Here is a 25,930-nt window from a genome sequence, read left to right as displayed (position 1 = left end):
AATTTAAAATCAGTCCAGCTCAAACAAAAAATAATATTACCAGTGCATGGTATTAATTAATTGCACATGACAAGCAGTCAGATGAATGCACAGTGTTGAGGGATTTAGGCTCTTCTTTATCAGTTAAGTATCTCCTGAATATTTTGTATCATCTGCTTCAAAAGTTGTCATATAAAATAATTAATAAAAACACTTTGCATGATGGACCTTTTCTTTCATTCCTCATTAATATGAGTAAAAAAACACAAAGCTGCTCAAATAGGTTGGTATGAAAAAGGATGTCTTGGTAATTTCTAATTGTTTATTCTTTCTTTTTAACTTTTTTTTTTCATTCAATAGAATCCAAATACCACTAGAAGTGATAAATGAAAAAACAAATTAATAACTAGGGATTCTATTAATAAATTGCATAACATAAATAAGGGTTTTAGTCCCATTGATGTTCCAAGTCTAAAATTTAAGTCTTATCTACACTCATGGATTATTTGCTAATTGATTGATACAATATTCTAAAAAAGAACATAAACCAATTATTCCATCATCACGCAAATTGAAACAATTTCATTTGGAAGTTTGTGTACCAGAAAATGACTTCTTAAATAAACTGTCTACTGAAAGCAAATGAAAATGGTTAGTAAAATTGGGTGCTACAATCATTTCTAGTACAGAGCTTGCATCAAGAAACCTTCAGATTGCACTAAAATGCCAGCAACTTTTTGCCCTTTTAGATTCAATTACTCTTTGGAGGAGAGAAAACGTCTGCAAATACTTCTTTATGCAGGGACGCTGAGGAAAATTAAGATAGATCAGCCTGTAGTGTGATCCAAGTACTCACACTTCAAAGAACTTTAAAATACAAGTGGAGGCTCATTCTCTAATGTAAAAAATCTGTAGATCACAGATAACTCTCTTTTGGCAATGGATTATTTTTGTTAATGGAATCAGAAGAGGACTATTAACCCACTTGATGAGAAGCTCACTTCTTCCTTGAGTATGAGCCTCTACCCAGAAGATTAATGCATGTGTGATCACCCCACATGTCTAGACAATTTGCCTTAACTTTCTGTTGTATCTCCATGTGAGAAAGACACAACTTGCAGGTTTAGAGTTTCCCCTTGAGTCCTTTTTAGGTGGAAATTCTGTGGTCAGTAATTCTGCTCCAAATCCAAGAGTGAGACCTTCAAGTCACACAAGTACACCTTTCTGGCTGATTCTGGCTTTCTTTGCTTTTGTGGTCCCCAGCACTAAGACTATCTATGTATTTCAAACTTTAACATCTTTGTCTTTACCCGGGGGATTAGGTGGTGTCATTGCCATTGTGTACAGCTGGATATTGATATGCATTCAAACAGCCTACAACTGGTGTTTCATGTAATCATTATGGAAGCAAAATATCAAGAGAGTAAACCAAAGGCTGCCATATTTTTCTCCTTTTATAATCATTGGAGACTAGTAGTCACAATGGCTTATTAAGCATATGAATTTTCAAAGATATGTAGGATTCTAAAATGCACATAAATTCCACATTGACATTCTCAAAGACTTGCAAAGGCTCTGCATTGATTCAATGCCACTCTCTTATTGGTTCCCATTCAAGTTGCTAAAACGCTAAGAGAATTAGAGACCAATATATTATCTTCATGCCAAATACACTTGAATATATACCGCTGAAAAGTTGCACTACTTTGGGCTTGCTCAAGATCATAGAGCAAACCTGTGATTAAGTAGGAAACCAAATTTCTGAGGTCCAATTTCAGTTCATAATCAATAATTCAATAGTTGCAGGCTACATGCAATCAAACACATACAGAATTTATGCAATACATAATTGAGTCTAATAAATTCATCATTGAACCCCTCCTTTCCTCCAGGAAAACAGGAGACAAAGGGATTAATTCCTCAGAGAATGCAGATCCCAGAATCCCAGTGAGATCTAGAAGCTTTTCTGCAGTACAAATACTATATATTCATAGTGCACAGAAAGTATTGCACAGAACGTATTGTTTGAACTGTGGGGAGCAGAGGAAGAGTTCCACAGTTTCCAGTTATGCTGCTCATCTGCCAAGAGAGAATTCTGAATCCCACTCTTGGTTTCAGAGATAGCTTTATGCAAAATAATGTGGAAGGTCCTTCCAGCCAGAACTGGAATACAAGCCTCCATATTCACGAAAATTCCCCACTAAGCTCAAGAGTTGCTCCTTGTTTTGTGTGATCTCTGTCCTCTTCCTTACTGGTCTAATTAATTCTTCTGTATGCAGCAGCATGGTGATATGCAGTGTCCAAAAGCAGAACAGAAAACTGGCAGTAGCAAGAGGGTTGCTGTTGATTAGCACATCATCTTTTCTGGCTCAAGGAATTCTGCATTATTTTCTGCAGAGGACCATAGCTCAACTTTCAGGTTATAAAATCCTAAAGTGCCAACAGCAATTAAGTGCCACTAGGACTTGGCAGTGAGGCAAAGATTTTTAGCATTGCAATTTTGAAGTTTGATGCCCAAATATTTTCTAACCTGGGAAAATTCAGGTATCAAAGTATTGTAACAGTCTGTTGAATGAGAAGCTGTCCTGGTTTTAGGTGTAACAGTTTTTTTTTTTCTCCTTCTTTCTAGCTGGTGCAGCACTGTGTTTTGGCTTTAGCTTGAGAACAATGCTGATAACACACCAATGTTTTAGTTGTTGCTAAGGAGCACTTACCCAGATCAAGGACTTTTCAGTCTCTCATGCTCTGCCAGTGAGGAGGGGCACAGGAAGACGCAAGGGAGCAGAGACAGGACACCTGACCCTAACTAGCCAAAGGGGTATTCTATACCACAGCATGTCATACCCAGTATATAAACTGGAGAGAAGTACCCAGAAGGGATGGATCACTGCTCAGGTTGGGCTGGGTATGGGTCAATGAGTGGTGAGCAATTTTGTTGTACATCACTTATACTTATTATTTTCCTTTCCCCTTTTAGTTTTATATTATCTCTGCTTGTTATTTCCTTTATCATTGTTATTATTATTAGTAGTAGTAGTTCTATATTATAATTTACTTGAGTGAAAATTATTGTATGCACAGGACAGGGTTAAACCTATCAAGCTGGTTATGCTAAGGGATTAAATATGATTCTCTCTTAACCCAAAGTCATTCTGGGTACTTGGCAGAGAGTCAAACCACATCACAGTTTCCCATTGTCCAAGCTGGTTGTTGTAGAAACATATGGAAAACTAAATCTTGTAAGTAATCAGCCTGACAGGAATATCTGTGGAGAAAAGATTCCTTTCCTTATGCTCAAGATTTGAAAAGTCATTCAATTGCTATACTGATTCACAGTGAACTGTTACAAAGAAGTTGGCTGTACCCACCCAAAAGAAACATGAAAAAAGCTGTGATTGTATAACAGCAGACATTTTTAGTTGTGAGTTTAAGGTATCTGCAACAAGTTGTGTAGCTCCCATTAAACTGATAACTTCTGGGGCTTATCCCGTGTCTCTTTTTGACTTACAGAGCCAAAGTCAGGGACTTTCAAAGCAAAGAATAAAGCTCTATTCTTAATCCACTTTATACATGCTCGTAAAAATCTCCTCAAAGGAAAAGCTCTGTCCATCTCTCACACCTTCTTACTGAGCAGGGAACCATCTTTTCCGCTCTTTGTCCAATATAGCAAGGCACAACTCACAGCAAACCCTAATTCTTGATATTTGTATCACAACAGGTTTTTGTGAAATCAAAAAAGATATAAACTATAAGGAAATTTATAATATATGATTATTGCTTTGTAGAGAACTTATTATCCTTTGATTATTAACGTGCTAAATTTTCAGGAACATCTGGTGATTGTGGGTAGCTCAGGTTTCCATTGCAGATGTTTCACAGATTTATCACAAGTCAGAGAGCATTTTACCTGTAGAAAGCAGGCTCCCCAGAACAGCATCACTTTGAGAGCTCAAAATTATGACATGTCGGTAGATGCAGGCCTATATTCCCTAATTCCTCTGAAGTCTTGTTTTACTAGTCATTTGCCTTTGTTCACACTTTTAGAAAAGAAATATAAAATATGAATATTTAATAAAACCAAGATATTTGTTAATAAATGAGATGGGAGAAACTGTCTTGATAATATTTCAATTCAGGTGAATAGAAAAGGAAAAAGAAAGGGTGGCAGATGAGATACCTAGAAAATCTCTGAACTAAAGGCTGGGAAGGGACCTGACTGCTCTATGAGTGTATTGGGTGGGAGCTGGGGTGGGGGTTGGAGCACAAAAGAAGTTCTTTAATTTAAAGTTTGACATTGGCAGAGGAAAAAATGGGTCAAAGTTAGGCATCTATTTTGGCAGTTTGATGAAGTTTTCTAAGTGTCAGAGGAGTGAGACTGAAATGGCCTTGCAGAGGCAGTGACAAGAATAGTGAATCTAGCCAGGGTTAAGGCATTTTCCAATTTTTCAGAGGTGTTATGTGTGGTGGTCATTGGGATTAATGATCTTCGTCCAGGAATTTCAGGCAGCCTGTGCTAGGTTTCTTTAGGGAACAGACTTGTTGTATGCTAATCTGTGCAGCTTTCTGCGACAATGAAAAATATAAAGAGCATATCTTCCTGACATTGCTTAAACCCAAAGTCTACTGTTAGCAGGGGTTTCTAACAGGCAGATAGGAAGTGTATGACCTGACTGGCATGATCAGTCTTGTTACCATCAGTGGGACTATTCAGATGTATTTGCAGACTGTTAGTATAGAGCTGAGTTGACACTAAAACCAACTTGTCTTAGGCAAGTATATTTTTACAATAGCAGGGGAAGTTAATCATGGGTGAGGAAGTTTAGAGTACAGTTCATTTGGTAAAATATCTGACATCTCAAACCTGTTGCTTAAAAAATAAAACCAAAACTCATTTATACTTAAAAATAATCCTTTAGTGATCCCATTTTCAAATATATGTAGAAGTTTTAAAGTTCAGACAAAACAATAAACATCGAAGATATGAGATTTCCATCTTTGAAAGAATTGTGGTACCAGGGTAGTTATTCTGTTGCATTTCAACAACTGAATTAGATCTCTGAGTGTTGAACTGATGGAATAGAAATGAAAAATAATACAAGGATTTACGTGCTCTTCTGTACCTTTGGGTATAAGCATCTAGCAACAGTTAATTACATAAATATAACAAATGTTTAGAAGTACTCGCATCCAAGCATTTACTGACTTTAATTAGATTATTTCTGAAAAACAATTACTTTGGTACATATTATGAAAATGTTTTTCTGAATAGGCCAAATATCCAAACAGACCTACATTGCTTCTACAATTTAATCCAATAACACAAGAGCGCTCAGCTTTTTACCATTGTATTCCTTCACAGATACTATCACAAACTGTTTTTTCCTCCCATTTCTAACCATCAGTGTGTCCTGGTTTTTAGCCAACAGTCAAATAGTGTTTTCAAAAAGGATTTAGGAATAGAAGTTTCTCAGAAAAACTCAAACAGAAACTTCTCTGTCTCTATAATAATTTTTAAATGTAATGCCATAGTTGACAGACATTTTTCAATGAATCAATTAAAATTTTAAGAAATTTGTTCTTACCTCATAAGCATTTCAGCCAAACTCTTTGCATCTAGAAGAAAATAGAAGAAACGTCATCAGAAGAGAAGATCTGTTTTACAGATTTATTATTAGGAATTTATTTGAATCAGCTGTAAGACCACTGTTGTTTCTCAGATCAGTGGCAAGAATTAAGTAATCTCTAAAAGTCTCTGGTTTTGATGAAACGGCATTTATGCCCCAGATAACCCTGTTAAATTCCTCAGTAGCACCAGAAATGCTTAGAGAAGTACAAGCTACCATTAGCTTAACTAGAAAATAGAAGAAGGAAGAGTTCAGCAAATAATGGGGATCTCTTCTCCTTTATGCCATGGTTAGCAAGTGAACAGATGAGGAAGGAAGAAAAGGAAAGAAAAAATTTTGACATCCATCTTTAGGCAGGAGCCAAACCCAAGCTGGATCAGGAGTTGCCAACCTGCCATTTCCAAATTAAACCTGACTGCATGGAGGTTTGAACAAGGTCTCCAAGAAGTCAGCTTTTTTGATTACAAGAAAGGAGACTGCATGTTCCCACATAGATCAGCCCTACAAAATGAGGTGCTGCTGAAGGAAAAATATACCCTGTTCTTGTTATTGCTGCTATTATTAGCATAAAATCTTTTAAGGGTATAGTTATTCTGGTACGTATCAGGTCCAAAGACACAGCTGAGGGCTGGTTCGCCCAGCGTTATTCAGGTAGATTTCTGCAAAACTTTATCAACATAATATAGTAATTTCTATAGTATTATTTAGCAAAAGCAGACAGCTATGCTTTGCTCTCCTGCAGTCTGCTGCTAAACAAACTCACTTAAAAATGTTGACTCCAGAGTCCTTAAGTGTATCACACAGCAACAAAGCAGCCTATTGTGCAACCAAGTGAAGCAAATCCAAGAAGAAAACAATTCCAAGTCTTTAAGCAAATCTTCTACTATGTGAAACTTTAAATTTCTTCTTTTATCTGCTGTTTGTAAATCTACCAGAAACAGACAAGACATTTACTGGATTTGTCTTTGTTTTCTCCATCTCACCTATTTCATTCCTTAATCACCTCTTGGGTATCCTTCACCTACAACAACTTACTTGCTTGTGATCCTATTAAATATCCTGCCTTTAAAATTCAGAGGATGCAGGCAGAAACAAACCACCATCTCAATGCATTGCTCTGGTTACATTTGTATTTATTTTCTATTCCAAGTCATGGTGTTTTCAGCAGACTTTATGATGCTTTTCATTATTCTACCAGCATGAGGATCATGAACAGACTATGCACCCATTCTCCCTCTAGAACACATAATAAGAATGATCTAACATGTAAATATTGTTTTAATTCAGCTAGCAGCTTTTGTGATGCTATTTTTTCCTTCTTAAGTAAAGGCTACTGATACCGGTGCAAGCAATTTACAACTCAAGAAGAGCTGAAGGAACAAAGCTGAAAGTTAACTGGTCCAACGTTGTTCAGTTTGCTTTTTAGATTTGTTTAACAGGATTAAACAACAAACAACCTCCCTCACATGTTCTCAGGTGTGGTACAGTATATGGCCATGTTCCATGCTTCCTCTGGAAAAAAAATGTTACCTTCCCACCATTAAATGTATGTGGCACATATTCAAATACTGCTTAACATATATTCATTTTTGGTCAAAGAGATGCAAATGAGATTGTGCATCTTCAATCAAAAGTAACATGAGGCACCATGAAAAATCATGTTACATGTCAAAAAGCTGAACCAGGAAGTATTGTAGAAAAAACTCTATCAGCAGGGTTTAAATGTACTAATTATTCAAGCAGATTATTATAATAGTCAGCAGCATTACTGTAGTTAATGATGGCTGTACACAGGCCAGTGTAGTACTGGACCAAAACAAACATCCAAGAAGATATCTTATACAGCCATCAAAGCAAACCCTAAGCCCAACTGAATATGGTAACAGTGTGTCCAAACCATCACCTACAGGAGGAGAAAAGCCAGTTTCACAAATCAACGACTGTAGATTACAGATTGTAATGTGTATTTTCTGTTACACTTTTGAGCAGCAAATTGAGAGCACTTCATAAAATGAGTCAGTACCCCTGCAAGTGTACTATCTCCCAGCTTTCATGTGGGGAAAACAGGGCTTGGGGAGGCTATAAATGACATAGTGAAGGGGGTGATCTCCTGCTCCAGCTAAACGTCAGCCCATGCCTTAGTGAAATAGACAAACTGCTCCTCACTGTGGGTTTCACACATGACTAAACTGACAGGCACCGATCCAACAACAGCCTTCACTTCCATTTGCTGGGGCAGCCACCTTTAAAATCTTTAACACATTTGGCTTACCACCTGGGAAATCAGGGACTGTGATACAGTATTAAATTGCATGCTGCCACTTCTGAACTATCATGCTGTCCTGCTACTTTCTGCTTGGATTAAGGTGAGTTGGACTTAAAAACAAAGAGAAAACCATTACAGTAGTAGTGGAGCTAGGTTAATAGTAAGGACAAAAAGTGGTAAATCATCAGGTTTCTTTTTTATAATGTACGTTGACCTATTGAATGGCTGCATGAACTCCAGCAGTTCATTGACCTTTTTGTCAATTGTCTTGTGGAGCTACTAAATTGGGCAAAAATCAGGGCTTTGATGAAAACTATTTTTTTCTTTCAAAACAGAGTATGTACTTCTGAAGAAATAAATCATACTGGGGTGACACAGGAGGAAGACAAAGGTTTACTTGTCCCTATATGCTAAAACAAGGAGTAAAAGGATTAAGAATGAAGAAACCGCTGTTCTTATTCTGTATTTGCTCCGTGGAAACTGGAACCACAAATGCACTGTCAATAATCATAGATACAAATGCTTGCATGCAGAATGTATAGCAAATAAATTTACAATTCCCACTCTTCTTTGTCAAGCAGGTTCAAAGAGAACACATCTCCTGGAGCCAAAAAAGCAAGAGTTACATCTGTAACTTGCATAAATTCTTTTAGAAGGTCCCACTGTGGAAACTATTCTTTCTGATGCAGACTAGAAGAAAGTTGATGGTGAAATTGTGATTTAGGAAAAATGAGTCCTATGCTTCAAAGAAACCCCACTAGGTGATGCATATCAAGTAATAATGACAGGATTTCAATTTCAAAACTAGTTCAGATATAAGCTGCAGAGCAAAACATTTTTTTCAGTTAAGAGATCAGAAAAACCTGCACACAGGATTTCTTTTGCAGAGCTTAGATCTCTAGAATGGCAATAGTGATTATCAGTAAGACTTTTAGAACATGAAATAACCTCCAGAAGAACAAAAACAGCTAACAAGGGATTGGCCTTCAAAAAGAATGAATTTAAAAAAAAAATCTGAATTACTGAAGTTCTATCAATCTGATTTTGGCAATAAGCAAAATGACTAGGAAAAAAGAAAAGAAAGGCTTGATGAAATCAATTACAGGAGATGGAATAATTGAGGCCAATCAATACAGACTTGTGGTGAATCAGCCATGTCAAACAAAGTTGATTTCTTTACAATGAGATTAAAATTCATTGGGAATTGATGACAGTGAAAAAACTCTCACTGATACAATTAAATAACATTAAAATACTTGTATTTCTCTAGAGCAGTTATGGTACCTCAAAATGCACTGATATCGTAGTATGATGCAAAAAAATAACATAGCAGGCATTTTGCAGGATTTTCAATGTATTTGAACTACAATTTTAAAAGTAGAGAGTATTTATTTCCATCATGCACTATGGGACATCACAGTTGGTATTTTTATCAGTGGTCTGGAGTAAATGAAATAATATCTGATATAAGTTTTAAAATGGCACAAGAATTAGGTTGCCAAAATATAATGAAAATTCCAGGTCACTAAGGCATAACAACCTCAATCATAAGGTAGCTTGGCCACAAGTTGGCTATGTATCTGTGTTAGTATAAGGTCATATATCAGGAATACAAGCCATAACTATAAAACGGAGAATGTTACCCTGTTGCACTGTAATTAGACAACTGTCAGATGTTCTCAATAGATAAGATGTTAAGCACAAAATTTTAAAATAATATTGTACTCAAAAAGGTGATTCCCACCAATAGAGACAGAAACCATAAAGGGAAAGAAGAAAGGTTGTTACCTCTCTATGTGATGCTGATATATCTGTTGGTGAAATACTGTGTTAATTTCCACCATACACAGATGAGGAACAGTACGTAAAGGTTACAAAGGGACCAGATAAAAGCCTTGAAACTAATAAATGATGGGAAAATTACACAGAAAAATTGAAGAATATTAATCTGTTTCATTTATAAATTAAAACATTAAGAAATTATTTGGTTACATGTATAAAGGAATATCCTCAGAGACTGAAAATATGATAGAAGAAAGATCTTCAGTCCCTGTAAGCAGACAGAAGTCTAACAGGGCCAGATGGCTGGAATGTTGAGCTATAGCTCAACAGATTTAGATAAGTGAGATGTAGCTTTTACAGAAATGTTAGTTAAATGATAATGTCTTTTACCAAAAGTACTGACGAATTCTTTGTCACTGCCTATGCTTAAGAGAAGCTCAGATATTTTTCTGAATTCCTACATTCTGAGAGAAAATAATTCAGAGAAATCTTATGTTATGCAAAAGCCATACTGGACAACAGTCATCAGCCTTCTTTAAGGTACTGTAAGTAAAAAAAAAAAAATCTATGAATATTTATAAATTAATCATGAAAAACTAAAAGTGCATAGCCATCTTTTCCTGGAGCCAAGGAGCTCAAAATATCCTGCTCATGACTGGATGGAATTCCACAGTATTTCTGAGAAGATAAGCCAACATGTTCTTCACCCTTTAACAACCTTTTTTTAATGAAAAAACAAAAATGCACAGAGGTAAATGACAAAAGGCTTTGAATGAGAAAGCTATTATACAATACAAAGCTAAAGCATCCATATGTCCTGATTTCCCGAGCTATGTATGAACCATAAGGCTACTTGTCCTCTTTGATCTATGAATTTGCCAATGCCCAAGATCCTTGTATCTCTGCCTTTTTTTGCAAAAACATCCAAACTATTGTTACAAAGTACAAAATGAGACCCAAAAGAGAGGTGAGTAGATGTTAAGGTGAGATCAAATACATACAGTTGGCCCTGGTTGTAACATATACCATGATCATATTTTGGTTATAAGACAAGTAACTGAACAATTTGGTGGCTCTTGCAAATTATTAGCCTTAGTTTTGCAGATGACAAATTGCTTTAATATTTATTCAATGTGGGATTTGAAAGGTTTTTTTTCCCAAATACCTTCAGTGTCAGATCTGCTGTTGTCTGCTAGCAAAAATCCTACAGGGCTGAGTGCAGGAAGTGAATGACTGCAAGGGTCAAAGCCTGACTGCAGCTCAGACAGGGGTATTTATCAGATCTATAACATTCATATGGCAAACACCTGAATTTGAATAAGGATTAGAGAAAACATAGATCAACAACAAGCTCACTGAAGAATAAAGTGTTTCAATAGCTGTGTTCTAAAGCATCATAAGGAAAATATGTGGTAACAAATCTGAGAATGTCTGGTTGTGTTTTCTAGCCTATACTAACAAGTGGCTACATTAATTTTATAACTCAGTAATCATGGTTTGCATCTGCTGGAAAACTGAAATCTACTCATCTTCAAAACATCTGATTTCATTCTTTGAAAAATTATTATTTTAGGTTATCAGGACCATTCACAAGAGAAACAACATAAAAAAAAAGGAAAACAATCAAACACCAATACATGACAACTATTTTGCTTTCCCTCATGCAAAATAGTAACACTGGATACATGAGTTATTTTTTAGAAACTTACTACCAAATGAAAAAGAAGGAATTTCTGTAGAAAACACAAATGCTTTGTTGCCTCATGTTGGTTACATATTGCAGGAAAATGACATCATCTGGGGACTGAACACTTTGGGCACATGCAGCCCCACTTGCACTTTCATGTTCAGGGAGTATGCATATGTAGAAGTAAGTGCCACAGCTCTCATCTTACCTCGCAGCCTCTTCAGTCTCTGCTCTCTCCTCCTCCTCCGCACGATGAGCAGCATCACAAAAAGCAGCAAGACCCCAACCAAGATACAGGAAATGGTCACCAGCATCTTTAGCCCTTCATTGGTTGCCAGCCCCTCCTCACTTTGCACAACTGACTTAATGAGTGGAGGGATTGTACCTGGAAACAGGGTCATGATATTAGATGCCTATTAATGAAGACAAAAGATTGAGTTCTCAGGGAATATGGCATTTCATGTGCTTCAGTTGCATGCAGAACATTAAGAAAGATTCATCATGTTCGGGGTGGATGCTATGTATGCATGCGTGTTGGCAGTCCACACATAACCAGTCACACTGGTAACAAGGGACTGACTGCAGAGACTCAGATATCAGAAATCAAGAAAATCATTCATTGGTGAAAGAAAACTATGCCCAGTATACAGTTAAATACTATGATTAATTTGAAGTCATATTAAATCATTACAAAGCTGCAAGAGACTGCAGAATTACTACCTATGTATATTACTCTACTATAGGAAAATCACACTTCTACAACATATACATACTTTCTGATGGACTTTTCTATGTAAGGAGAGTATTTGACAAAGTTCATTTTGTGCTTCATACATGAGATGAATCCTTTGCACAGAAACATTCTTATATCACCTCTTGGGGTGCAGCAGTGATATTGATCTGAAATTCAGATAGCCAGCCTGATGTTAATTTCCAAAGAGTGTCTGACTCATCAGTAAAACAGTAGGGTAATGCTGGATTGTTTCTACAATCAAATTTTGGTTGAAATGAAGGAAATGAATCTAAAAGCTGCTGGCATCAGCAGGTAGCTCACTTTTTCATTTTGGGACATATTTGCATTTTAAATATACCTGGCTTCCTGGTGACGGATAATACTAGAACTTTTCAGTTCTTTTTTCTTTACTTCTAAAGGACATGAGAAGAATGCAGCACTTTCTCTGGAAGGCTGTTTAGTCATGGCAGACTTCTCACTCATTTCCTGATTACCATTAAACTGCTGAGTGCAACCACAAATGAAGCTATAAAATGCAGATTTGTTTGAAAAGGCATAGAAACATGCAAGTATTGTGAACTGTGATGACTTTTGGCAGAAGCTGTTCAATTTTAACCAGTTACTGAAACATAAAAGTAGCTACTTACTTCCAAAAAAGATAGGAGAGTGAGATAAAATAACAGCCAAACCCTTTTTTTACACTGTAATTGCTGCATTGAGTGATATAGCTATATCTCATTATGTACAATACAGTATCAGAAAAGTAAAAGTGATATGATGCACTACAATGTGAGTGCCATAACCACACTGCAAAAGTAGAATTCTAAGCCATGTTTTTTTCAGAAGAGCTATTTGAGTTGCACATGATGAGAAAAGTAGTCCCTTAAAGGGATGAAGATAAACAGAAAAGCTACAACCATGCAAACCTAGATCAGGTACTTTAGAAAATTTATTCTCTTACAATTGCATTTTGAATATTTTTCTACTGTTGCATTGAAGTTCTTCCCCATAATTTTCCTAATTTTCCATTTCTTGGAAAAAACACACAGCAGATTTTTCATTTTTCTTAACTGAGATTCAGTTTTTGCACTATTTTAAAGGCAAAGAAAATTATTAGATTAAGGAATGGCAAAAATGGAAAGAACTTCAAACTCCTGACTGCAATACTAATAGTTGTCTCTAAATCCTCCTAAACCCTCCTGAATAAAATAAGGCCAAATTTTGCTCCCAATAAAGTCCTGCAGATCATTGGCTAAGGATTGTTGGGTTCAAGATTTCCTAAAATTATGTCTTACTCTCCTTAATATTTTCATGAAAATAAAATTAAGAGTGGTTTTAATTTCAGTTAGATCTTAAGCGTTTAAGTGATTATAATTTTCCATACCTTTTCCAAGTAAAGTGTAAGCTTTATAATGCTATATATAGGCAGTACAAGCTTAATTTAAAAAACATACCACAAATATATATATATATTTCATATTATCCATTTTTTGGTATTTGGCAATTTTATTAGAAATTGTGAAAAACTAAACCAGCTGTCCATTGAGTAAACACCATTTCAACATTTGTTGTCATTCTAGGCGTTGGCTAGGAGTGGAATAGTCAAAGCTTTTCTCAGGACAAAGTCCTGGACACATTGGGGTTTGGTTGATTTTATTATTTTTCCCATGTTAATTCACCATCCCCTTTTGTTAGCCTGCTTTACTGGTGCTTCATAGAAGTTGCAATTATAATGCCTCAGCCTCCATTTTCTCCTATATTGAAGCCCTTCCTGCATCTTGCATTGTACCCTGTGACTTTCAGGCCACCAAATGTTTTCCTGTGTCTTAACCATTCTTCATGGTTGGTCCCTTGGTGGGCTAGAATAGATTAGTGTAGCTTAGAGCAGCTAGCAAGCTAATCTGATTTAATGTCAAGGCTACTGAGTAGCTGATCTCTGAGTCAGGAGGCTCCTTTGCAGTGCTACAAGCTACAGCTGCACGTTGCTAAAAATATCTTCTTAAGTATGGAGTGCAAATGTTCTGAAAAACAAGGGGCAGGAAGGTCATAAAGTCTGTAAGCAGAAAGTGGTTAGCTGAAATATCTATGAACAGAAAGCAAAAAGTCTCACATAGAACTGTCATTAACCTTCTGACCTAATTCAACATGAAGAGATTTAAGGTAAAGAATACTTAGCCATGGTATTTCTCCAGAGCTCTATCACAGATAACAATCAGCTACTGCAGTCCAAGCAAAATGACTGAAACTCCAGTTTCACTTTCACAGTGATCCACATAACTCAAGGATTTCTACAAAGTTTACAAAGGCTTTATCTTAAGGCTGCTAAAGCTCCTAAGCTTAAGAATAAGTATTTGGTATCCTACAACTTTCATACTTTAGATTTTTTTATCTAATCTTCAAAGTGCTACCCTTGTATCTGTTTTATCCTAAGGGCAGCTGTTACCCCTAGAAGCTGGAAGGGACTAATCTCACATCATAAAAAGAATCAATGGTAGAGGTAGGGCTAGCACTCAAAAGTTGAGCTGGCCAAGAAGTTTCCATTGTAATGCTTTTTGTATATGAAAGTCACTCCCTATAAAGAGAAAAATTGCTGCATGAAGTATTGATAGAAAATGTTGATTTCTAATCAGACACCATTTTCCAACTCTGAAGTGCCTTAAGCCAGCACAGCTAAACAAGGAAAAAATGAAGGGGAGTTGTGGCTTTTTAAGGACAACTTTTGCATTAGAAACACTGAAATAGTTATTCTATGAAGTCTTTAATGTGGGAATTTATTATCTTAAATTTAAATAATTATGATAATAAATCATCATCATCCTTTTAGTTCTGCATCATATGTAACAAATTCAGAAAATCTGAAACTTGAAATTTGTTTTCCATCCACATATTCCTCTTTAACCTTGTGGTCAGTACTTGAAATCATGCTGCCTCTCTAAGGCACAATATAGTCCTGGCAAAGGATGCTTGACAAACAAAACCATCAATGTCATAAAGGAGAAATTTTCTAGCTGACCAGAAGCAGTGGCCCAGGAAAACATGAGGGGATATGCTATTCATGAAAGAGTGAGCTGTGAGGGCATGTGTCATTTATTATCTTCAAGAACTGACGAGTGTCTAGTGCAAAGACTGTGATAGCATTAGAGGATGTGTAAGATGCTGAGGTTTAAACCCTGCTTGATTCCGACTGATTCCACACTTCCGATTGGAACGGTCCCTGTTGTTTGCTCTTCCCTGAGCCAACACTGGTATTCTCCTGGAGAGTGCTGGTCTGTGTGGGACAAAACCGTGGCAAGCCAACAGAGTTCTGAATGATTAGCATTTTGGTGCTGTAACTGGACAATTGTCGGTTCTTGTTTGAGCTTGCTCACTAGTTCTGTTGTTTAATTTAACAGGACTGATGTCGCCAAGTGGTTGCACAATACAGCACAATATCCCTGGCAACAGAACAGCATTTTACACTGGATGTCTCCAGAAAAGCTCTGGCAAGTCATACTAGAGCAATTCAAGAGATCGCCATCTGGAGCCATCTGTGCTGCCTTTTTGCCAGCCAGTTCCCACTGTAGAGCCAGCAGAAGCACACATGTGCCACCATCACTTTCAATAAACATGCCAGGATAAGAGCTGGACTGACTGACAAATTGGCACTTTTGTTCTTGCCTTCTTGTCCTGGCTTTTGCAGGGTAGGCAGTAACCCTGGCAGAAGGGCAGGATACAACAATGCCTTCATCCCCTGTGCCCTGCTGCTGGGCGTGACAGACCCATCTGTCATGGCCATTAGTTTCGCTTTCCCCTGTCTGTAAATACGGATAATAGCATTGCTGTTGCTTTGCCCTTGGAGGATGTTGTCTGGAGGCTTTCCTGGAAGACAAGCTGGTTAGCTGCTCTGCTGTGTCACAAGGACATTGCATGGAATAGCAATGAGGCCAGTCACCCTTGTAAATGGCTCCAGGAACCAATTGTACAGGAGACAAATATTCACATATTTCATGGAAGAGATGCATGAAATGCTATCAAGTGCTTCTGTGACCACTGGAACTAGTGACACCTGGTGTCCTGTGGTTACGTGTCTCATGGCTGATTGGTGCTGGGGCTTTTCCTCATTGAGGACAAATAAATAATTCCTCTTTTCTGCCTCACAGACTGTTGCTATGAAATCAGGAGACATTTTACGCCTTTGAGGCTGTTACCCCTCTGTCAGCATGGCTAGCAGATTCAAAAGGGGGTTATGGGAGGGGGAAGAGAAACAGGAAAGAAAGAGAAACAAAAAAAATCACATAGGAAAACAGCAAAATCGGTATCTCAGACTTGCAAATAAACATGCATACTTACTGCCATCATAATTGAGTGTTGCAAATTTGGCTTGTTTTTCTGCACAGCCAGCACTGTTGCACACTCTCATTTGCAGTTCATACCAGGTTGCCTCCTGGAGGTCATAAAGTATGTAGGACTTTGACAGGGATGTCCGCTGGGCTGTTGTCCATACCGTTGTTCCAAATGGCCGGTACTCCAGGGTGAAGGAGGTGATGGGGCAACCACCATCATTCCAACCTATCAGGTTCAGCTTCACCCTTGTGGTGTTGATACTAGCAAAGAGCTCTTGTTCCTTCGAAAACTGTGGCTCTGGAATTAATGGTATATTTCAAATGAAATGTTTAAGCATATAGGACTCTCAAAACCATAAAATTAAGAGGGTAATTTCTAAGATAATCTTAACTTTATCTTACTACATATATATTCAACTTCTCCTCCCAAAAAAAAGTTTTATTCACACTTTGTGTCAGACTCACAAACATAGATTTTCAGATCCATATGCCAAACTTGTTCATAATTCTGACGCATATTTGCAATGTGGAGCCACCCTCAACAACCAGGACCAAGGTGAGTTAGCTAAGAATTCCACAAATCTTAGCTGTTTCACCTTGCAGAGCTTTTCCTTGGGTTTTTAATACTTATCCTGTTCAAAGGCTGATACGTGTATGGCTCCTGCAGTACCAGCTTGGAGCAAAAAAGATATTGGCTCCATTTCCTTTACACAAAAATATAATCTACATCTTCCTTCAACATCCAGATAAATAAACCCCTGAATTTTTTACAAGAGAAGAAATAACTTCCTCATGGCAATAGCAGTAGCAGGAATGACTATAGTCTATAACATTACAGACACCCCCTTTCCAAATACCTACTAACCCATCTTACAAATAAAATGTTAAAGAAATAAAGATAGAAAAACTCCCAATGTGTGCTTCAAGTCCTGCAGGGACATCGTTTTCTGACACAGCATGGACACAATTGGAAATGCTTCCAAAGCCAATAATATTAAAATATCCAAGCCTGTCTTGTCATCGAACCAAAATTTACAGCAGAATGCAATAGGTTTAGGTAAGAAAAGAGGATGGACATCAACGTACCTTTTCCAAGTGTTTTGGCCTCAATGATCTCGCTGATGCGTCCTGGCCCCACTCCATTCTGAGCAGTTAAAGTAAACTTATACCAAGTGCCACATTTCAGCGTTTCTAAACGGTAGGATCTCTCACTAGGGCTAATAGGAAAACTACCCCACTGCTCACTGTTATCTTCTGAGTACTGCAAAATATAACCTGGAGGAAAAGTACAGATGGCAGTAGTAAGCCAGACACCGACCACAAATTCTGCAGGTAATATGACAAGTCATTTTAAAGACCTAATAAAACTAGAAAAATCACGTGCACGGGGAAACATACAGCTCTTCAATGAATAATAGATATCAGGCAATACATTTGCTTACCCTTACAACAGCTTAAATACCATTTTTATTATCATTTCAAAGGGAAAAGAAAGGGATAGACATTTCAAAATACTCTTCAATCAGCAACAAAACCCAGATGATGAACCTGGACCCTCAAAAATGAATGGTTAAAGATTACATGTCTGGAAAATCAGAGTGAGTTACTGTCATAACAGCTGAGGGTATGCTGGAAGAAAGTGATTAAATCTGTGATTAAACTACCACAAAGAGAAATGGCAATTTACTGAAAGCTGTTATCACAATGATAGTGCACATTAAGTGCTGACAGCAATACAGATTGCTTTGTTTTTCTTTTTTTGTAGCCATTCATAATTATACACTAATCCTATCAACATATGCTAATTCAGTAAGAAGTTGTAATTAACCTGAATTATATTACCTCGGATAGAACTGCCACCATTGTCTCCAGGTATCCAGGAAAGAGTGATAGAAGAAGATGTAGTTTTAGATACAGTGAGTCTCGGCTGGTCTGGTGGAACTACATGGAAAATAGTTAAAAGTAGAAAACAGAGCCAAATGATTAAATGTTATCTTAATAACTTCTAACAGTCATTTATCAAATAACTGTTTTGAGTTGCAAAAAATGCAAGCAATTTCTGTCAAAGTGTCTGTTTAGTTGACATCCTTAGTTAAGTCAAGAGCAGACAAGCTTTCATTTTCTATATTTCAGTTTCTAGTCAATTTTGTCTTTCAGTTCTTAACCCTTGCTTTTCTCTGCATTATTTGCATCTGTCCTGTCAGACCTAAATAGCACGTGAGCTACCCAGCCATTATTATTCATTATTTTTCCTATCTGTTTTAGGGAGAAACTGCATTTTTAGTGCAGGGAAACAGATGTCCACTTGCAAGTGATGCCCCACTTATGCATGTGTTTGCAGGCTACTATGGCAAACGTAAATTAAATAGTGCAAAGCAGAGCTTCTGCCAATATAACTGTGAGTGCTAACTAGGTAGGATTGTTAGTCTTGTGATCAGAGGCAGATCCATACCTCTTTCAGATCACACCATGTATTCATTGAGGCTATTGGTATAAACAAGACACAACTCTATCAGCAAAGGATGAAAAAATTAGGAAACGCTTCAGCTCTGCTGCTCCCTATAAACATTATGGCTATGTGCCTAAACTGTGGGATATTGGATCGGTACAGAGCACATCTCTTATCCTCTGCCTACTGTCCAGTATTCCTTTGGAGGAAAACCCAGCATGAAATGTCAGAAAAATTGCTACATCCCAATAAGTTGCCCAGGATAAGGAGAACTGAGACCAGAAATTGGGACAGGGAATTGGGATTGGAAATGGGACTGGGAACTGGAACAGTTTAGACTCAGTATAAGTAACCCCAAATTGTACCAGTGTCTATGCCTAGGTTTCCAGAGTTCAGTGCTCAGGGGCAGAAAGTAGCGAAGCAGCCAGCTTTCTTTTCACCTTGACAGATCTTCAGCTATAGATGATGACAGGGCAGTCCCACCTGGCCCAGTTACTGCCACTGCAAGTGTGGGAAGGGGGTGCTGGTGTTGGCAATTGCTGCTAGCAGGAGCTGCCATTTCCCTGCCATAGTTACTCCTTGAAGACACCATCCAATAAGCAAGGCAGGACAGAAGTCAAAAATGTTCTGCTGTTTCCAGTAGTCTGCTGTCAGATGATGTTGCCTACTTTGCCTATGTTTAAGGGGTAGCTCTACCTGCAGAATGAAACTCCAGGAAAAGCTGCTCATTTGCAACTCAGGTCAGCAAAATAATGAGTGCTGATATGAAATGGAGGCTGCTGGTTTAGAGCTATGAACTAGTTCAAAAGGAAGTTAATTTTACTGCCCTCAAAGGGTTAAATAATACTGAAAAACTGGTTCTATCCATGGGTAATTCCATGGAGAAAGACCGCACTCACTACACTGGAAAATTTATTGTAAAACTTTTCATCACAGCTTCACCCTACCTCCAAAGATGGTGGTCCCATATATTATATGCCAGCCTCTATCTGTTCCTTCAGAAAATAACATTGAGTTGCTTTTAGTCATTGCAGCTCAATAACAGCAAGGATATGGAATTACAAATGTACTTCATGCAATATAAGGTTTGCCTACTTCTTGTTGTGGCCATGCTTCAAACATTGCATAAGAGCATCTTTAGGCTTTGTTAGATCGTAGGTAAGTTAATATACACTATGGCATTTGTTTCAAGGTTTAGAAGGGTTTAGCCAGAGAGAGTTTGACTGCAGTGAAAACAATCTCATTCTGTGTTCTCATATGCTTTGTACTAGAAATTTAGATTGTATATCAAGGGACAGGAATGTGACTGACCACAGCATGGCCCATATTCCCAACTCAGTTAGTTTCTTCACTCTGGTAGAACAATTTGCAGTCAGTTGAAGTACTCTTAGGATCTACTTTAGTATAAGTGAGCAAAACTCTTAGGATCTACTTTAGTATAAAATGAGCAAGGAAATCTCCTGCATAGTGAATTCTTCGTATGTGAATACATATGTTCTACTTCTCATTACTGTTACTGTATATTCCTGTTATTATTGCTTTTATGCATAGCAACACCATAATGGATACATTATACACATTTCAACATGTATATAAATAGTAGGTGGTAATATGTGCTGATGTTCCATTTTAAATGCTTCTTCATATTCACCATCAGTAAAATTCTGCTCTTACATAATGAAGTTTTTGTCCAAAGTCTCAATAGAGAGGTTGACAGCTTTTCAAAAGCTAACGTAAAAGACTTCATCACTTTATGAATTTTTCAGTATTTAAATGATACATGGAATATTTGTATGGAGAAGGCAGAAGTTGTTATTTTCTGTGTAAGGAACTATAACATAATTGATTGCAAACACTCAGCTGTCAATCCTACAAGAGCTTACACAGAGACTTAACTGCAAGTGTGTGAATCATTCCAACAAAGACAAAACATTTGCTATATCATACAATGTTGCTGGCTACATCAGAATGACGAGTATAATATTTTATTTCTTAATTTGGAAAAATAAGATTAGTATTAACACACAATACTACTATTTTACATGCATCTGCAAACAGATAAACCAATGCACTACCAGCGGTTGGCAGTCAATAGCCGTAATAACAATCATGAGATAAATCCAATAGTCTTACCTTGTACCTGTAAATTCAAAATTATTTCATCAGATCCCCAGTTGTTACTGGCCACACAACTGTAGTATCCAGAGTCTTCTGCTTTCACAGTACGGATGACAAAGCTGCCATTGCTAAAGATGCTTCTTCGCCCATCAATCATCACTAGACTGGGTGTCCCGTTACTACCTCACAGGAAACAAAGTTCATACATTAAAGAAGTTACAATCGAAATTACTCAGAATTGGATTATTTTTTTTAAGCAACTAAGAATGAGAAGAAAAAGGGGTGGGGGAATGCCCTCTTTAATAAAGACAGAAAGGGACTATTTTCTGATGGGCAACACCTGCCATTTGTTTAAAGAACACAGATATCTTTGCCCCAGTTTGAGTGAAAATGGAAATTCACTCATTCCTTAAGTATCTGCTATTTCATAAAAGCGCCAAAATAAAAGTAAAAGTAGTTCCTGGTTGCAAGGTATATCGTTATGAAATAATAGCTATTTGGACTAATGTACAAGCTGGTTTCATAGCAGTGCTTGGATGAAAATTATTGTCCATATGTGTTTCCAAATGACTCTGTCAAACTGTGAAACTAATGAACAAAGCAGAATAATGAAAACCAAGGCATGTGCAAGACATGTACACAGCACGATTTAACACATCAGATATTTTACTTTCTCAGACTGAAACTATTTGGTGTGCCTGAAGCTAAATCAGAAAATAGTCCTAGGTTTTATTGAATGTTTACTTCTTTCTTTCTAACTTTTCTTTCATTTTGACAATTCTAATAATTACAATTAGTTTCAGTTCAAGGAATTTTTGAACTCCTTATTTACTGTCACTGTGTGCAGTTCCCAAAAAGCAGTCCTTCTTCCTGACAGTCATCCAAGGTCACTTGCATTGCAACCCTCAGGATTTTAAGCGAATGGGTTTTATTTGACCTATACGTTTAGTTGCTGGTTACCTATCCTTCATCCATTTGACTGTTGGAGCTGGGTCTCCCACGGCTTTGCAAGGGAGGACAATGTCCTTCATCCAGGGAGTTGTCACTGTGCCACTAAATGTCAAAATCCTGGCAGGAGCTGAGCAAGAGAGAGCAAAAAAAAAAAAATTAGGTGTTCATTCATACAGCTCTTGAAAGGAAAACACAGATATCCAGGATTAAATGTGGAAAACGAATCTATTTCAAACCGTGCTTTTAGGTAACTATTTCCTTTTAACTCTTAATTGTTCATTCAAACACAAATATTATAATTTTAGTATCTGGAAAACATGTAACCAAAAGAGAGATGAAGCAGGGATCTTGAAAAGTTGTTGTGGGGTAAAAGAGTAAAATCAGCTACTGATCTTTACTGATTTTTATATATTTCATAGTAGAAATTAAGCACAAAATTATGTCCAAGGGATGCTGCTCTCAAAAATTCCATGAGAAAGTGTCCACAATAGATAGACACTTTGCAAAAGCTAAATTACTGAATTATCACTTTTACAACAGCTATGTTATTAAGCAAAACAATTCTTCATGTATGTACATGTGTCATAGTTTAATTGAAACCAGGATAACATCTTAGTACATTGAAGTTTATCTGAAGTCCACAAATACGAACAAACTGTTAAGTCAGTTTAAGTTGTATCAGCTCTCATATCACCTAAATACATCAATACAAATATCACTCCTGTAGTCTCAGTTTGTAATATGCAGGAACACTAGAGTTGTGTTAGAGCTGCATTGTACGTTATTACACAGGAATTATCCTTAATAGAAATAGACTTCTTATTGAAGTCTAAATCATCATAGAATCATAGAATAGTTAGGGTTGGAAAGGACCTCAAGATCATCTAGTTCCAACCCTCCTGCCATGGGCAGGGACACCTCACACTAAACCATGTCACCCAAGGCTTCATCCAACCTGGACTTGAACACTGCCAGGGACGGAGCATTCACTACCTCCCTGGGCAACCCATTCCAGTACCTCACCACCCTAACAGTAAAGAATTTCTTCCTTATATTCAATCTAAACCTCTGCTGTTTAAGTTTCAACCCGTTACCCCTTGTCCTGTCACTACAGTCCCTAATGAATAGTCCCTCCCCAGCATCCCTGTAGGCCCCCTTCAGATACTGGAAGGCTGCTATGAGGTCTCCACGCAGCCTTCTCTTCTCCAGGCTGAACAGCCCCAACTTTCTCAGCCTGTCTTCATACGGGAGGTGCTCCAGTCCCCTGATCATCCTCGTGGCCCTCCTCTGGACTTGTTCCAACAGTTCCATGTCCTTCTTATGTCGAGGACACCAGAACTGCACACAATACTCCAAGTGAGGTCTTACAAGAGCAGAGTAGAGGGGCAGGATCACCTCCTTCTGCCTGCTGGTCACGCTTCTTTTGATGCAGCCCAGGATATGGTTGGCTTTCTGGGCTGCGAGGACACACTGAAGACAGCTCATGTTCATTTTCTCATTGACCAACACCCCCAGGTCCTTCTTCACAGGACTGCTACATATTTCAAAGGCACATACAGAGTACAGATACAAAAACTGTTTTTTTTTAATCCTGATCTGTCATGCACACTGAGCAGAATTTATATTTAATAATCCATTTTGCACCAATTAGAAAAACATGAAAATGAAAGCCAGCATCAAATATCACTGGAACAGTTCATGTCAGAAAAAAAATTATGCATCAAAGAACAGGCCTTGAAGAGTTAAGGGAAATTACTTGAGTAGGCTGCAGTGGGACATGAAGTATTCATAAAAAGAAAAGATTACAAAGATTATATGATCAGTTTGGACTGTGTTGCCTATGTTCCCTTCAAGCAGTTTTGAAGACTAATCCTCTTGTGGGATTTTTCTCTGGTCAAAATTTTAACTGAACCCACAAGAAGTAGCTGTAACAGACAAAATCAATGTTAGATAATAGGGCAACAATTACTTTCCTAACAGACAAGCACTGAAATGTCCCATCCTGGTTAAACAGCCTTTAAGGACTCCCAGCTCCCCCATTCTGGCAGCTCTGTTGGTTAGCCTCAGCAGGAGGGTGCTGTGGCATGTGCTGCCCTGAGGAGGTAGTACACCAGAATGATGCAAGGACAGTGCTCAGCCAGTAAGTTTCATGTTATAGCCTTGTTTTCCACAGTGCCACTCTTAAGGCCATATCTTCTAGGAAAGATTTACATAGGTCTATATTGCCACAAGCCATGGGTTAATTAACCAAGCTAATTGAAACAGAAAAATGCTCAGTCTATCCAGAGATATGGTGTGAAATGCTGACTTCAGTGAAGTTAGTGTTAGAAGGCTCATTGGTCCTCAGTGGTGCTAGGTTTTTGCTGCAGGAGATGCCTAATGATACTCATGCCATCTTTAAAAGCAGCAGGAGATGCTGTCAGCTGTGTCTATCTACAAAGCACATCTGAAGCATCTGGACTGCTCCTAGTAGCAGCCAGTGCATTCTGAGTAGTGGTGGTTAGAAACTTGAATTGCTGTTCCATGCAACATTCTTTCTGTAACATGAGACCTGAAAACTCATTTAAAATGAACTATTAATCTTTTTCTCCCTAGCTTTCCCACCTCTCCAATGTTTCTCAAAATATCCAGCTATTTCCAACTGCTAACAGTTACTTTAGGACAAAGTATAAGTATTGCAGGAACCCTGCTGAAACCTTCAGTATGACAGCACTCCTGTTAACAAGCTTTCTGTGATATCCATTTATATGTTATAGCTATTTCAACATTAATTCTTTTCTAAGTCATAGGTTGGATATCAGACCTCAAAGCACATTTATGTGTAGCTCCTGGTTTTCAATATCCTGTGTGTCCCACTTTACTGTGATGTGTGGAAGTAACACAAACCTTACGGAAGCTTTAGCCAGTGGTAAGATGAGAAACTGTAACTCAGAAGTGCCAATTACAGAAGCATAAAGCACTATTTCCGTGAAAGTTCCCACAGCTTTCTATGGATTATCTATTCCTTTCATGTACTGAGTGCTTTTAAAAGAGATGGCAAAATAGCATGAAAAGTCTTAACTCCAATTTTCTTTATAGCTTAACTTCTAATAATGTTCTGAGACTGCTAACAGGTACACAAATAAAATAAAAATAGAAACAAAACAAATGTCTAGTGAAATTCACCTGAAAACAATAGGTTTGAAAGGCTAACAGGCATTCATGAGGTTAAAATACTTTGAATGTCACAGACTCCTCTCTTTTGAGCCAAGGGAGCTTTATGCTGCAAGTGGGCAATTCAACTGCAGGACTTACCTTTGCTATTGATGCTACCCGCATGCCTACTGACTACCCACCAGACTGATTTTTGCTGGTACTAGATTAGGACTCCGTCTGTTCCTGAATTTTTACAAATTACCCAGTCATTAATTAAGAGGTACCGTCAACAAACAGTGCACTCTCATAGGCTAATGAGGATTCCCAAATGGTTTTTTTTTTGTTCTAATTCTGAATGCTCTTACTGACATAGAATAAAAAAACGATAGAAATTCTTTGTGAGAGGCCATAACACACTTTTGGTTTGGTATTGTTTGTCTTTTTGTCTGTTTATTTGTAGGGATTTTGTGTTGGGTTTTTTTTTTTCCTCTTTTTTTTTTTTTTCCTCTAGAGGGCACTGTAGAATCTTAAAGGCAAAACTGTATAGGGAAACTGAGCAGACTGTGACAGTTCACTGCCCCTCATCTTAATATGAATTAACACAAGGGCTATCAGTGAATATCTTGGCTCAGGATTTTCTTCCATTTATTTTCTCAAAGAAGAATGTTCTGTGTATTCCAGGATGACAAAACAGACCAACAGGGGGTGTGTACTATCATGTGAGACCTGCGTATTGTTTAAAAGCATTAAACACAAAAAACCACATAGACTAGGTTGTTGAAATCTGTTCAACACTAATGCTCCAGTGGTCTGTGACAAGAAGGGAAATAAAATGTTAAAGTCAGAGTTCTTCCCAGAGGTTGAGATTGCCATGGATGTAGATC

General features: G+C 37.6%; 1 protein-coding gene across 1 annotated transcript in view; it reads right to left on the bottom strand.

Annotated features, from left to right (window-relative positions):
- The window catches only part of DSCAM (DS cell adhesion molecule), a 385,770-nt gene that overhangs the window by 30,655 nt on the left and 329,185 nt on the right, over positions 1-25,930 (bottom strand). Inside the window, exons 22-28 of the mRNA XM_034074654.1 lie at positions 21,921-22,038; positions 20,976-21,139; positions 18,236-18,334; positions 17,480-17,668; positions 16,401-16,691; positions 11,547-11,723; positions 5,562-5,592 (exon numbers count right to left, since the gene is read on the bottom strand). Of these exons, the coding sequence (XP_033930545.1) occupies positions 5,562-5,592; positions 11,547-11,723; positions 16,401-16,691; positions 17,480-17,668; positions 18,236-18,334; positions 20,976-21,139; positions 21,921-22,038 (1,069 nt within the window). The remainder of the gene's footprint in view (positions 1-5,561; positions 5,593-11,546; positions 11,724-16,400; positions 16,692-17,479; positions 17,669-18,235; positions 18,335-20,975; positions 21,140-21,920; positions 22,039-25,930) is intronic.

Source organism: Melopsittacus undulatus, chromosome 2 (genome assembly GCF_012275295.1).
Source record: "Melopsittacus undulatus isolate bMelUnd1 chromosome 2, bMelUnd1.mat.Z, whole genome shotgun sequence".
Taxonomy (NCBI): Eukaryota; Metazoa; Chordata; class Aves; order Psittaciformes; family Psittaculidae; genus Melopsittacus; species Melopsittacus undulatus.
Note: the sequence above shows the minus strand (reverse complement) of the source record. Positions and strands in the feature narration are given on the sequence as shown.